Source organism: Diceros bicornis, chromosome 2 (genome assembly GCF_020826845.1).
Source record: "Diceros bicornis minor isolate mBicDic1 chromosome 2, mDicBic1.mat.cur, whole genome shotgun sequence".
Lineage (NCBI taxonomy): Eukaryota > Metazoa > Chordata > Mammalia > Perissodactyla > Rhinocerotidae > Diceros > Diceros bicornis.
Genome location: NC_080741.1, coordinates 57,441,668 through 57,453,725, shown reverse-complemented (window position 1 = coordinate 57,453,725; position 12,058 = coordinate 57,441,668). Strand labels below are relative to the sequence as shown.

The 12,058-nt window shown below is 35.2% G+C and overlaps 1 protein-coding gene across 1 annotated transcript in view; it reads left to right on the top strand.

Annotated features, from left to right (window-relative positions):
* DNAH12 (dynein axonemal heavy chain 12) overlaps positions 1-12,058 on the top strand; it is a 203,106-nt gene that overhangs the window by 136,712 nt on the left and 54,336 nt on the right. Inside the window, exons 48-55 of the mRNA XM_058561687.1 lie at positions 65-145; positions 506-682; positions 2,663-2,794; positions 4,844-4,933; positions 5,570-5,710; positions 7,658-7,899; positions 8,940-9,087; positions 9,392-9,537. Coding sequence (XP_058417670.1) covers positions 65-145; positions 506-682; positions 2,663-2,794; positions 4,844-4,933; positions 5,570-5,710; positions 7,658-7,899; positions 8,940-9,087; positions 9,392-9,537 — 1,157 coding nt within the window. The remainder of the gene's footprint in view (positions 1-64; positions 146-505; positions 683-2,662; positions 2,795-4,843; positions 4,934-5,569; positions 5,711-7,657; positions 7,900-8,939; positions 9,088-9,391; positions 9,538-12,058) is intronic.

Sequence of the window (12,058 nt, the reverse complement as noted above, 5' to 3'; positions counted from 1 at the left end):
TTTCTGTGTTTGGCTTCTGTAGCTTTTGTAGCTAGGAAAACTTAATGACGAACTGTCTATTTAGGTTGGTGAAATGAAAATGGAGCTTGTTCAATTACAGCCCAAATTGGAGGAAGCTAAAATTGAAAATGCACATATGATGCAGGTAAGGTACCCTGGATGTTTTTTTTAAATTAATTTCAGAAGGCAATTGAGTTATATAAAATTAGCCTTGAAAATAAGGCTTAATTTTCTGCCGCTAGATCTTAGGGACTTTACTCTTTTCTATTGACTGGCTGTCTCATTGGGTCCCATGTGGGTTCTGTTGTTTTTGAAGGGAGGTAGGAAGCCTATTACCAAATTAGGTCACATGTATTTGCATTTCTCCTCATTTTATCCTGGGCCTTTCTACTCTTCAAAATGATATGTTGGATTCCCTAATTTTTAAACATTCTTTTGTCTCTAAGATGGAGAAAGTAATAGAATGTTTGAGGAATTGTCTTTATTTTTTCTTTCTTTTCTTTAGATTATTGAGATAGAGTCTACAGAAGTGGAAGCAAAAAGAAAGTTTGTGAAATTAGATGAGGAGATAGCCAGTGGAAAGGCTGAAGAAGCCCAAGCTCTGAAAAATGAATGTGAAAGTGACCTAGCTGAGGCGATTCCAGCCTTAGAAGCAGCTCTGTCTGCACTGGATACACTAAAGGCAAGTGTGTGAATTACCTACCTTGTGTCTCATCAACAAAGTAAAACTGTGTACAGGTACTTGGTTAATTAGGTGTAGTTCTTTTTCAGTGGGTGGTATTATACTGTTTTTGTCCAGTCAAAGGGAACTTGCCTCTTAACTGTTCCTCTTTGATACACTGTTATCTTATATTTTTGCTTTTCATATATTATTTATAGTTTTCATTCAGGATATTCCAGTGAGACAGGAACAAACAGTCTCTAAGAGGCCAAAATGGTTCTGTACTTGTACCAAGAAGCATATGATAAACAGAGTGTGGAGCTACCCTTCTGCAACCTCCTGGACGTGCATGTACAGGAAAACTTAAAGATCATTTCTAGTACAGATGTGGCACCTGTCTGCATTATACTGTGTTGTATATAACTTTTTATAGAGTCTTTAGGCAAGACCAGAACAATCTCACCAAACAGAGCAGGAGAGGCAGCTTCTGTTGACTAGAGAGGCTCAGTGTAGTGTAGTGGTTGAGGATATTCAAACCCCATTCTTTGCCTTCTTTCCTAACCAATGCCCTAACTTTCATGTGAGATACCTAACAAGGCAGTGAGCCCAACCTATGGGTAATTCAGCATCCCACAGGATCCAACTCTTTTCTGATTTTCAGTTACATCAGTCTTGTAGTTATAAGACCTAAGGTTATTTTAGGGTTAAGTTTCTATTTACAGAAACTTCCTAGTGCTCTCACTATGCTGTGAACCAGGAATTTAAAACTCTGAGCTTATTATTTTCTTCCTGTTTGCTCTCTGGCACATTTAAAAGCCACATGCTACCCAATGGTCTTCCTTCATTTTCTCCTTAGATGTTTATCACAGCAGCCAATCATTCTGAAAAGACTGATTTAATAGACACTCCATTCTAGTCAACCATGAGCATTAATTTAAGTAATTATTTTATCGCTGTGTACCACGGACTTTCAGCACTCCATCACCTGATTCTCACAGGATTCTTATGTCTTCAAACCTTTCAAATATTAGGTTCTCCTTTCATTGAGAGTCTGTTGCTTGTACCCTTCCTGGTATCAAATATTGTAATATATGAGTTAGGGTTCCATTGCAGAGAACAGAATTGACTCTCTTTAGTATAAGCAGACAAGGATTCTTTAGGGAATTTTGTAAAGGGATTACAGAATTGTTGGAAGAGCTGAGGAAACAGATCCTAGGCTGAGCTTCCAGGAATGATTTAAAAGCCAAACTGGAAATAGTCTACCAGAGGAATGATCCCTCTGAGTTGGAAGCCTGCAGAGCCTTCCTACAGAGCCACAACACCTCCACTGTAATCCATATCAGCAAAACAGATGCCTCATGCCCTACCCATCTCTCTACTTATTCAGTCTGAATTCTAGTATCACTCAAGTGATCTGATGGTGGAAGCTAATGACCTCTCACAACTCTAGTTGCATGGGAAACTAAGATATATAGTTGTTAGCTTTCCAGCAATTGCAAGGGATGTCAGAAGGATATTGAAGTGGATAATGAAGTGAATCTATTGTGTCTGTCATAAAAATATATACTTTATAAAAAATAAGTTTGGAATTGGGACCTACCTCTTCTTTAATTTTGGGGGAGTAAAACTAATACTATATATAAGCAAATATAGAATTGTCTTTGTCTAAATTAGGGTTCTTGACCTGGGTTCTATGTACTGGCTTGGTATGTGATTGTATGCAAATTTTGTGTATATGTGCAAAAATATATTTTCTGAAGAGTTCATTTAGCTGTCATCATATTCTCATAAAGATCTATGAACTCCCAAACATTTGAGAACCATTGGTCTTAATCTGTCCTAAATTCTCTTTTGTTAATTCTTTCATAACCACGCAAAGCGAAAAACAATTGCAATTTCAAATGAAAATCGATGCTTTTGTTATTCTCCAATATTACTTTAAAAACTCTCATTATTTAAAGATAAACTATTCTGAAGATATCCTGTTTTCTTTTGATTTAGCCAGCTGATGTTACAATTGTGAAATCAATGAAGAATCCTCCATCTGGTGTTAAACTAGTTATGGCTGCTGTTTGTGTCATGAAAGATATAAAACCAGAAAAAATTTCAGATCCTTCAGGAACTGGAGACAAGGTAATAACTAGACACAGATTTAAATCATATTCATGAATGTACAGAACACTTTACAGCAACTATTATCAAGTTAAATGTCAACAGTACCCAGTCCAAGGAAGAAACATTGCTTTCTAGATTGAATGGATTCAGAATAAACTATGGAAAATACTAGCTATATTTTTTCCAAGGTAAAGCTAAAACAGATAGCATCAGAAAAATGTGGTTCCAGTTGCTTCCATCTCCTTTTCTGTCTATGCAGGATTCCCTACTGTCATGGGGCAGAACTGAAGGAACACTGAGATACCTGTGCTTTTCCAGCTAAGATTCTCAAGAATGTGATATATAACTGTATAGGTGTTGTTTCTGAGCATTCAAAACTTTCTGCTGAGTTAAGCAGTGTAGTGAAGTTGTTGAAAGCATGTGCTCTGGAACTAGAATGTCTATATTCAGAAATCCTGACCCCACTAGCAGTATGACCTTGGACAAGATGCTTAACCTCTGTGGAACTCTGTAAAAAGAGGATTGTCATGGTACCTGCCTCACAAAATTAGTGTGAGGATTATATTAGTTAATACATATAAAGCTATGATGTATATGGCCTCACAAATAGTAAGTTCACAATAAATGTTAGCTGTTATTATTATAATTATTCAAGGCTATATCCCTTAAATAGGAAGGCATAACATCCATTCTAAATTAGTGTATAGACTTATTTTCTTTTCAGGTTTTTACAGTTTCTAGGTTTGAATTCCTGAATTGGAGAATTGGGGTTTCTTTTTTTTGGCCATTCTATCCTTTATTCAGATAATAAAGAAAATAAATAGTGTCTTACCTTACCAAGTTATTCTTATTTACATACACACACACCCCTATCAGGCTTCTGGAAGTAGGAAAAAGAATGTTCAGCTAGTTATTTAGCATTTTTTACTAGCATAAGTACCATGTACTTTATCTTATAACTAACTGGCAGAGCAATGTGTAGTCTTAGTCTTTCAGCTTTCTCTTGTTTATTTCACTTGGGGAGCCTAGGTAGGTGAGGAGGTTGTCTATAAGAAAAATGTTTGCTACCTGTCTTAGTCCATTTGGGCTGCTATAACAAATTACCATAGATTGGGTGGCTTATAAACAACAGAAATTTCTCATAGCTCTGGAGGCTGGGAAGTCCGAGATCAAGGCTTCAACAGATTCAGTGTCTGGTGAGGGTCCACATCCTGGTTTATAGATGGCCGTCTTTTTGCTGTGTCCTCACGTGGCAGAAGGGGGAGGGAGCTCTCTGAGGTCTCTTTTATAGGGACACTAATTCCATTCATGACCTAATCACCTCCCAAAGACCTCACTTCCAAATACTATCACATTGGGGACTAGGTTTTAACATATAAATTTGGGGAAGGGGACACATACTTTCAGTGTATAGCACTACCTTTCTGATTTGAAAGAGTCAAGAATAAAGGAAAATAAAAATTGAAATAAAAATATTTTTTCTTATATGAAATTGTAATGGTGTTTCTGTTAGTTGCTTTTCTTGTTTTCTAAAGAGAAATAATCACATTATTTGCCTTTCAATGTTTAAATTTTTATAATAAATTTATAAGTTCATGTTCATATTTTAAATATTTGATATGTTTAACATGTTCTCTTTTTTTCTTTTTTCTCGGTGAGGAAGATTGGCCCTGAGCTAACAACTGTTGCCAATCTTCCTCTTTTTGCTTGAGGACAATTGTCCCTGAGCTAACATGTGCCAGTCTTACTCTATTTTTTTGTATGGGGGATGCCGCCACAGCATGGCTTGATGAGTGTTGTGTGGTCCATGCCTGGCATCTGAACCCATGCACCCCATGCACCCCGGGCTGCCGAAGCAAAGCACACAAACTTAACCACTATGCCACCAGGCCGGCCCCTAACATATTCTTGAGGAGAGGAGGCTCTTCATTTCTAAGGAGATATAAGTTGATATTTTGAAAGTATATAGTTTCTCTGGATAATATATCTTAAACTTCAAGAAGAAGAATTTTACATCGAGCATCTTTAATTGTACATTTAATAAGTTTCCATAAATTTTATTTATAGGTATTAGATTACTGGAGACCTAGCAAAAAACTTCTGGGAGATATGAATTTCTTAAGAGATTTGAGAGAATATGACAAGGACAACATTCCAGTGAGTTTCATTGGATTTTTTTCTATAAATGTAACTTTGCCAGGATGTATAAGATCTTGAACATTATGCAATATTATGTAAAACATAAGAAAATATTTCATTTTTAGGATTAAAATGATAAAGAATATTATATTTATTAATGACTATATTATGAATTCTTATAATTCATAAAACCACTTCTCTTTCAGACCATTGAAAGTCATTTAATAAATTACAATTTTAGTGTATTATTGACATGAAAGAGTTCTCTGTCTTCTTATAATAGTTTATTAATAAATCTGATACATAAATTTATGTGAGATAAAAAAGTACAATGCATTCTTTTTGATCCAAACTTTTATTTATTTATTAATGTTTTGTTGTTCTTTTCCCTTGTTTCCATGTTTTCCAATCCACAGAAATATTTTAATTTTTTCTTGCCTCAATATCTGTAGTAAGCTTGCGTATTTTGCTCACAAATGACTTGTGTTTATGCTACAATTATGCTTATTTTAAAATTATCTCTAAGTACTGACTTTGGTTTTTAAAGACAACATAACTTTTTATACAAATCTTTTTACTATGTGTGATTATTTTTTCATCATATGATTGTATGATATATGTTGAAATTTTAAGATCAAAATCTTTGTTGTATAGGTGACTGTTATGCAGAAGATTCGAGGTGAATACTTAACAAACCCTGAATTTGACCCCCATAAGATTGCTAAAGCTTCTTCTGCAGCTGAGGGTCTGTGTAAGTGGATCATGGCTATGGAAGTGTATGACAGAGTCGCAAAGGTATTTTGAGGATTAGCATATCCATTTTCTATTGAAATAGTCCCAGAAATTAAAATCTATGCATATATTTACTAGTTAAGAAGTTTCTAAAAGTGATACTAGAAATAATTTGTCCTGCTGCAACGTAATCATCAGACATTGATTGAGTACCTTGTAGATGAGAGAATACTTGTGTATGACATAACCTGGTTGGGGCTAGTGTGAGTGGTATTGCTTTGGGAGAAGGCATGATCATTGGAATTAGCCAGACTGACCTATAGCTATAGGGATCTGGGGCAAAAGAGAATTAGAGTTTGATGAGGGAAGGGCAAAAACAGAGAAAAATCCAAAACATCAAGGTTAAAGTGGTAGAATAAAAAATTGATTCAGAGAGTCAGAAGTAAGAGGATCTAGGGAAGTTCAGAGGCAGAGCATGGAAAGATCCCCTAAGCAATGCCATGCATTGATGGGGAACTTTTTATGGAGTACACACTGAGGCCAAGTTCTTGGGAGAGCAGAGAATGGTTAAGAGCATTTTGTAAATTTGGCTCGCAAGGGACCAGGGAAACACTGGCCTTGCCTAGCTTACAGAATTTTACCCAGGGAAGCAGGAAATATAAATAAAAAGGCAGATGAAAAAACATGGTAGCATGTGTTTGGAATAACCTCAGAGTATAGAATGAATGATCAGGTTATAACAATTGGAAGATATTCCTAATAAGGTACATGTGCCTGTAGAGAGAGAGGAACTTTGTTAGTTTCAGGGAAGTAGACCTGTATATACCTGTTAAAGAAATAAAATTAATTTTATCTGATATGTCCTTCCATTGAACATCTTGTCCCTCCCCATAGTAGTCTCTTAGCAGATCTGTGAGCTCTCAACTCAGCTAATGTCCACAAGTCCCACCAGGCATGTGGAATCTTCTTTCTTTTCTACAAAGAACCCAGCATTCAGGTTCTTTCCTGACTTCCCACTCCACACCTCCACACTGCCATTTTAATTCTGATACAACTGCCCCATGTTGTTATGGAAGGGTTGATGGGAGGTATCCAGCAAGGTCTCCTCTGAAGTCAAAAGTAGCAAGTGGAGCTTCCCGCTTTCTATTTATTTAACACATTCTCCCTTCAGGATTTCAGCCCAGGGAAGAGAAGGCAGGACTTTTGGTATCTGGTACCTTGCCTCCCTCTCCCCTCTTTGCCTTCAGCTTCATTCACGGCAATGTACCAGAAGACTTAGGTCTCCCTTCTTTCAAACTGGCACGTGGTCTCTTTGGTGGTCTTCTAAATTCTTTCCATCAATGGCTTATAGTACACTCAATAGTAAAGTTAGCCAAACCCCATTCTTGATATACTAATGAGAATAGTAAAATAAGAACTTTAGAAAATCCCTTGTCACTCTACAAAATGTGGCTTTTCAAGATTTGTTAAGGAAAATTCAATTTTGATAGTGAAACTGAATGTCAAGTCTTTCTTTCTCTTTGTATTTCTGCTATCACGAGTCTCAATCCCCCCAAGGCAAATGTATGCCCCAGCAACTGGGAAGATCACAGACTTGGAAATGAAAAAAAAGCACATTTATAAGTCCTGTTACGTGTTTTTCTGTTTTTGGCAACAGTTGAATGGCAACTTCTCATTATTTGGAGACATTTTGCTGCATATTGTGCCATTTTTGCTACATATTATGACATTTTGTTAGTCCCGAATAATTTATCTATTTTATAGATGACAGTTTGCTAGTCCAGAATGGTTTTTATATTTTATAAGATATATAAATATCTTTTACTTTGTGTATAAAAATAGATGTAAGATTTAAGGCAAAATGTTTATTTTGTATAATTTATTATTATAATTAATCAGTGTACTTATAGTAATAAATAAACATTTTAAATTCATAATATCTGTAAAGGATTACATAGATGTCAGTTTTACATAGTACACATCACAACTGCATATATTGTTCCCAAATAGGTAGTGGCTCCTAAGAAAGCCCGCTTAACAGAAGCTCAGAAGTCCTTAGCTGAGATAATGGAGCTTTTGAATCAGAAGAGAGCAGAACTGGCAGAAGTACAACATCATTTGGAAAATTTACAAAGTACATTTATGGAGAAAACTGAGGAAAAGGCTCATTTAGAAGACCAGGTGGAACTCTGTGCTAAGAAACTTGAAAGAGCCTCAAAACTAATTGGAGGACTAGGTGGAGAAAAATCGAGGTCAGATTTCTACTCATTTTAACAATATGTAAGAATGTCAGGCTTGAATATGTGACTTTCTTTGGGTATTATGATTACTGATTTTAAAATGCCTGGTTGAGAATGTGGGACATTCTACAAGGCACCTGGCCAGGTTTCTCCAAACAGAATATCGATGTCAAGAATGGTGTTTGGAACTTGCTTTCAAATGTTTAAAAAAAAAGAGAGAAGCAAATAACGCAAGTGATAATTTTAAATCTAAGTTTGAGTATGTAGGTGATCATTGTACAATTGTTTCCGATTTTATGTTTTCAAAATTTTTCATAATAAAATTATGAAATTTTTCATAATAAAATGTTTGGGGAGGAGTAGTAGATATATGGCTCACTTTGTTAAAATTTATTTCTAAGAAGATATAACTGGCTTGATCTAACAAAGCCAGTTAGCTTTATTCTAATCTATTTATTTGTACTGGCCAGCTAGCTATCTCATTTATTAATTATATTTGTTAAATATATAACATGATAAAGTAATATGCCTTTGACAATACTTTGCAGTGCAGATTAGATGGTTTTGGAATGTACTTTTTTATTGTGAAGGTTTCACTGAATGTAAAAAATATCAACCTTAGCAATAGTATGTCAGCTTCTATGCGACCTCAATATATTTTTTGGTAATGAATTGCAAACGTTCCTATGTTTTACAGACTAACAATAAATACTGAAACAGATAACATGGCCACTAGACCAAATAATCCTGGAGAAAATTATTAGATAAAATGCTTGTGTTTTATTGTTTTTGCTTATTCTGAAGGGTCAAGTCCTGCAAGAAATGCCTAATATTCAGATAACGAAAGATGGATTGTCATTGGTATAACATAGATATGTATTATAGCATGTTAGAACTAGAAGGGACCCAACCTCCTCATTTTGTAGATAAGGAAGTGCCGAACATTTCATGGCTTTTTGTTATAGAATTTGGACTAGAAGCCCCTTGCCCTTTCAATTACTGTCTTCCATTATTCTCTATTGTGAGTCTGTTGCCTTTGTTTGATCTTACAGATGGTCTCAAGCTGCTGCTGATCTTCAGATAGTATATGAAAATTTGACTGGTGATGTCTTAGTATCAGCAGGAGTAATAGCCTACCTTGGTGCTTTTACTTCTGCCTTTCGACAAACAAGTACAGAAAATTGGAGCATGTTGTGCAAGGTAATGGTTTTATATTTCATAAGTTTCTTTTTAGAACATTCAAAGTATGTGTTATGGTGTTTTGGGGAAAAGATGATAATAAGGACAGAGAAGGGAAGAAATAACTGAAAATATGGGGTCTTTCTTTTTTTCCTTCTTCTTTGATCAGTAAAATACTTCCATAGTCCAATTTTTAATTCAATTTTTTTCTGTTCCTTAGAGTTATTAAATAATATTAATGACAAATAAATCAATATTTTAATTTTAAAAATATTTCAATCAACAAGATGAAAGAAAATATCAGATATTTGTTTATTTCTTACAGGAGAAAAAAATCCCATGTTCAGAGGAGTTCTCATTGAGTAAGACTCTGGGTGATCCAGTAAAAATTAGAGCTTGGAATATTGCTGGATTACCAACAGATACCTTCTCCATAGATAATGGAGTGATTGTTAGTAACTCCAGGCGTTGGTAAGGAACATCAAGTATTTATTTTTCAACTATTTTGTTTGAAAATTTTCAGACATAGAGAAAATTTGAAAGGATTTTAGAGTAAGCACCCATATCACTACCACCTCCTAGATCCTGCAGTTAACATTTCATTATTCTCGCTGCTTTATCACATATTAATCCTTCCCTCTATCCATCCATCAACTCATTCCTTCTGATGCGTTTCAACATAAGTTGCAGACACGGATATACTTACCCCCAAATACTTCAGCATGCATATCATTAACTAAAATTCAATAATTGTTTGTTTGTTTTCTTTTGAGGTAAAATTCACATACAATGAAATACACAAAACTTAAGTATACCATTCAATGAGTTCCAACAAAAGTGTATACTTATGCAACCCAAACCTCTATCAAGATACAGAACATGACTAACACCCAGGAAGTTCTTTGATGTTTCTTCCCAGTAAATCCCCACCCTCACCCTACCATAGGAAATTATTATTCTGATTATTTTCCACCACAGGTTAGTTTTGCCTCTTCTAGAACTTCATATAAATGGAATCATACTGTATGTGCTCTTTTGTGTAAGGTTTCTTCCACACAGCATAACGTTCCTATTTTTTGTTGCTGAGTAGTATTCTGTTGTATGAACATATCACTGTTTATGCATTCTTCTATTGATGGACACGTGGGCTGTTTCTAGTTTTTGGCTATTCAATGTACTTATTTTAACTAGGTATTTCTACCCATTTTCAAGATACCACAACTTGATAATTTGTGCAATTTCACGGATATCTTTTCCAATTGCTATCAGTGATAGTGTGATAACTATATAAACTTTCCAAAGGTTTTAATTGTTATGCTTTTATTTATATCATTTTGAAAAACTTGGGAAATTACTCTCATCTGAGAAATAGTTTCTTATAAATGGTTATTTAGTCATGTTGTCATCTAATTTTAAAAGTCTTTTCATGGGACCGTAACTCAAACATGCTATGATAGATACTATTGAGATCTTATATTCATGAGGTACTGTTGTGAGTGCCCTATATCCTCACAAACTCCTATGAGTTAGGTATTATTATTATTATTGCATTTTACAGATGAGGAGATCGAGGCCCAGAGTGATTTAGTAATTTGAAATTTAGTAAGATAACTGAGCTAATAAATGTTGGAGTCAGAATTTGAATACATGCAATTTAACTTCCAAATTCTTGTTCTTAATTACTATGTTAAGTAAAATGTGGAATAGGATATCACATTCACTACCTTTAAAATTGTAATGGAAATTTTAGTCTTCTTTTGGAATATGAGATACTTTAAATATATAAGGAAATCTTACATTCTGAAAGTTTGAGTTATTGTTTGTTTATGTTCTTTGAAAATCTTACTAGATACTTCAAGACATTTAGGTCTCCTTTATATTGATAGTATTGTTTTAATAAAATAAGAATGTGTGTAATCATATTTTATCTACTTAAAATTTTACTTGAGAGTGAACAACCTTAGGTTGAAACTTCTAGGCAATTAGTAAAATTTGTTATAATCTGAGAAAGTATATTTAGGCTATTGAAAAAAGGTGTTCTCTGGTAGAGCAAGAAAAGTTCTATTTAACAGAATATTAGACCCTGAGTCTTCATTAATTCTGTTTTAGAACTCTTTTCCATGCATTTGGTGGCCATTCAGATTTTTTAAATTACAGTTCAGAAAATGCTGTTGGGATATCTATAAGTCTTAGCTGAAATTCAAGGAAATCAGAGGTTTCAGGGTTGTATGTAAATTGAGGAAAACAATCTGTCATTTTCTGGCAGAAAGCTGACTCTTCTAATAAAGTAGTATTCCAACTGAGTTACCCTTTCTGCCTGTTATTTTTGGACTAGCTGATCAATAGGCCGCAACTGAGTAAGTTTTGAAGGATAAGTCTCCATCCTTATAGCCCAGACTTTGCTTCTGGCCAGTTGGGCCCACTGTGGTCATCTATGGCTGTCATCCTTCTTGACCCCAATGTAAGTGGCCACAGAGGCTTAGTCTCCTCTCTGTACCTCCCGGCAGCAAAACCTAGTAATGTAGCTAGTGTTCACTCTTGGTTACCCACTTTAGACTATCTTAAGCATGCCTCAGAGAAAAATTGGGCGGCCAGGCCTCTGGAAGGTGAAAATTGGTGTCTCTCTCTCTCAGGCTGTAGGATTTCTTCTGTGTTATTCTCTGCACAGCTGCTTCACTAATCTGTCTCTGATGATACGCTGACTCTGTTCCTCTGTGCACAAGGCGATTCACTACAGAAAGCTCAGTTCCTAAGTTCACAGAACACATCAGTTGAATAATATAGACCAACCAGAACCATCAAGTCCAACTTGAAATTCCTGTGAGAGGCAATCTGATTGGCCTACCTTGGGACAAATATCCCCCCTAGGTCTAGTCACCTATGGCTGAGGGCCAAGCCATTAGAGTAACAAACGTGGGCATTGGACGTAGGGAGTGTAGTTCTCAGAGAAAGAATCATGAGCTGGGAAGGCAGTGTACTTTTACTATTTGGA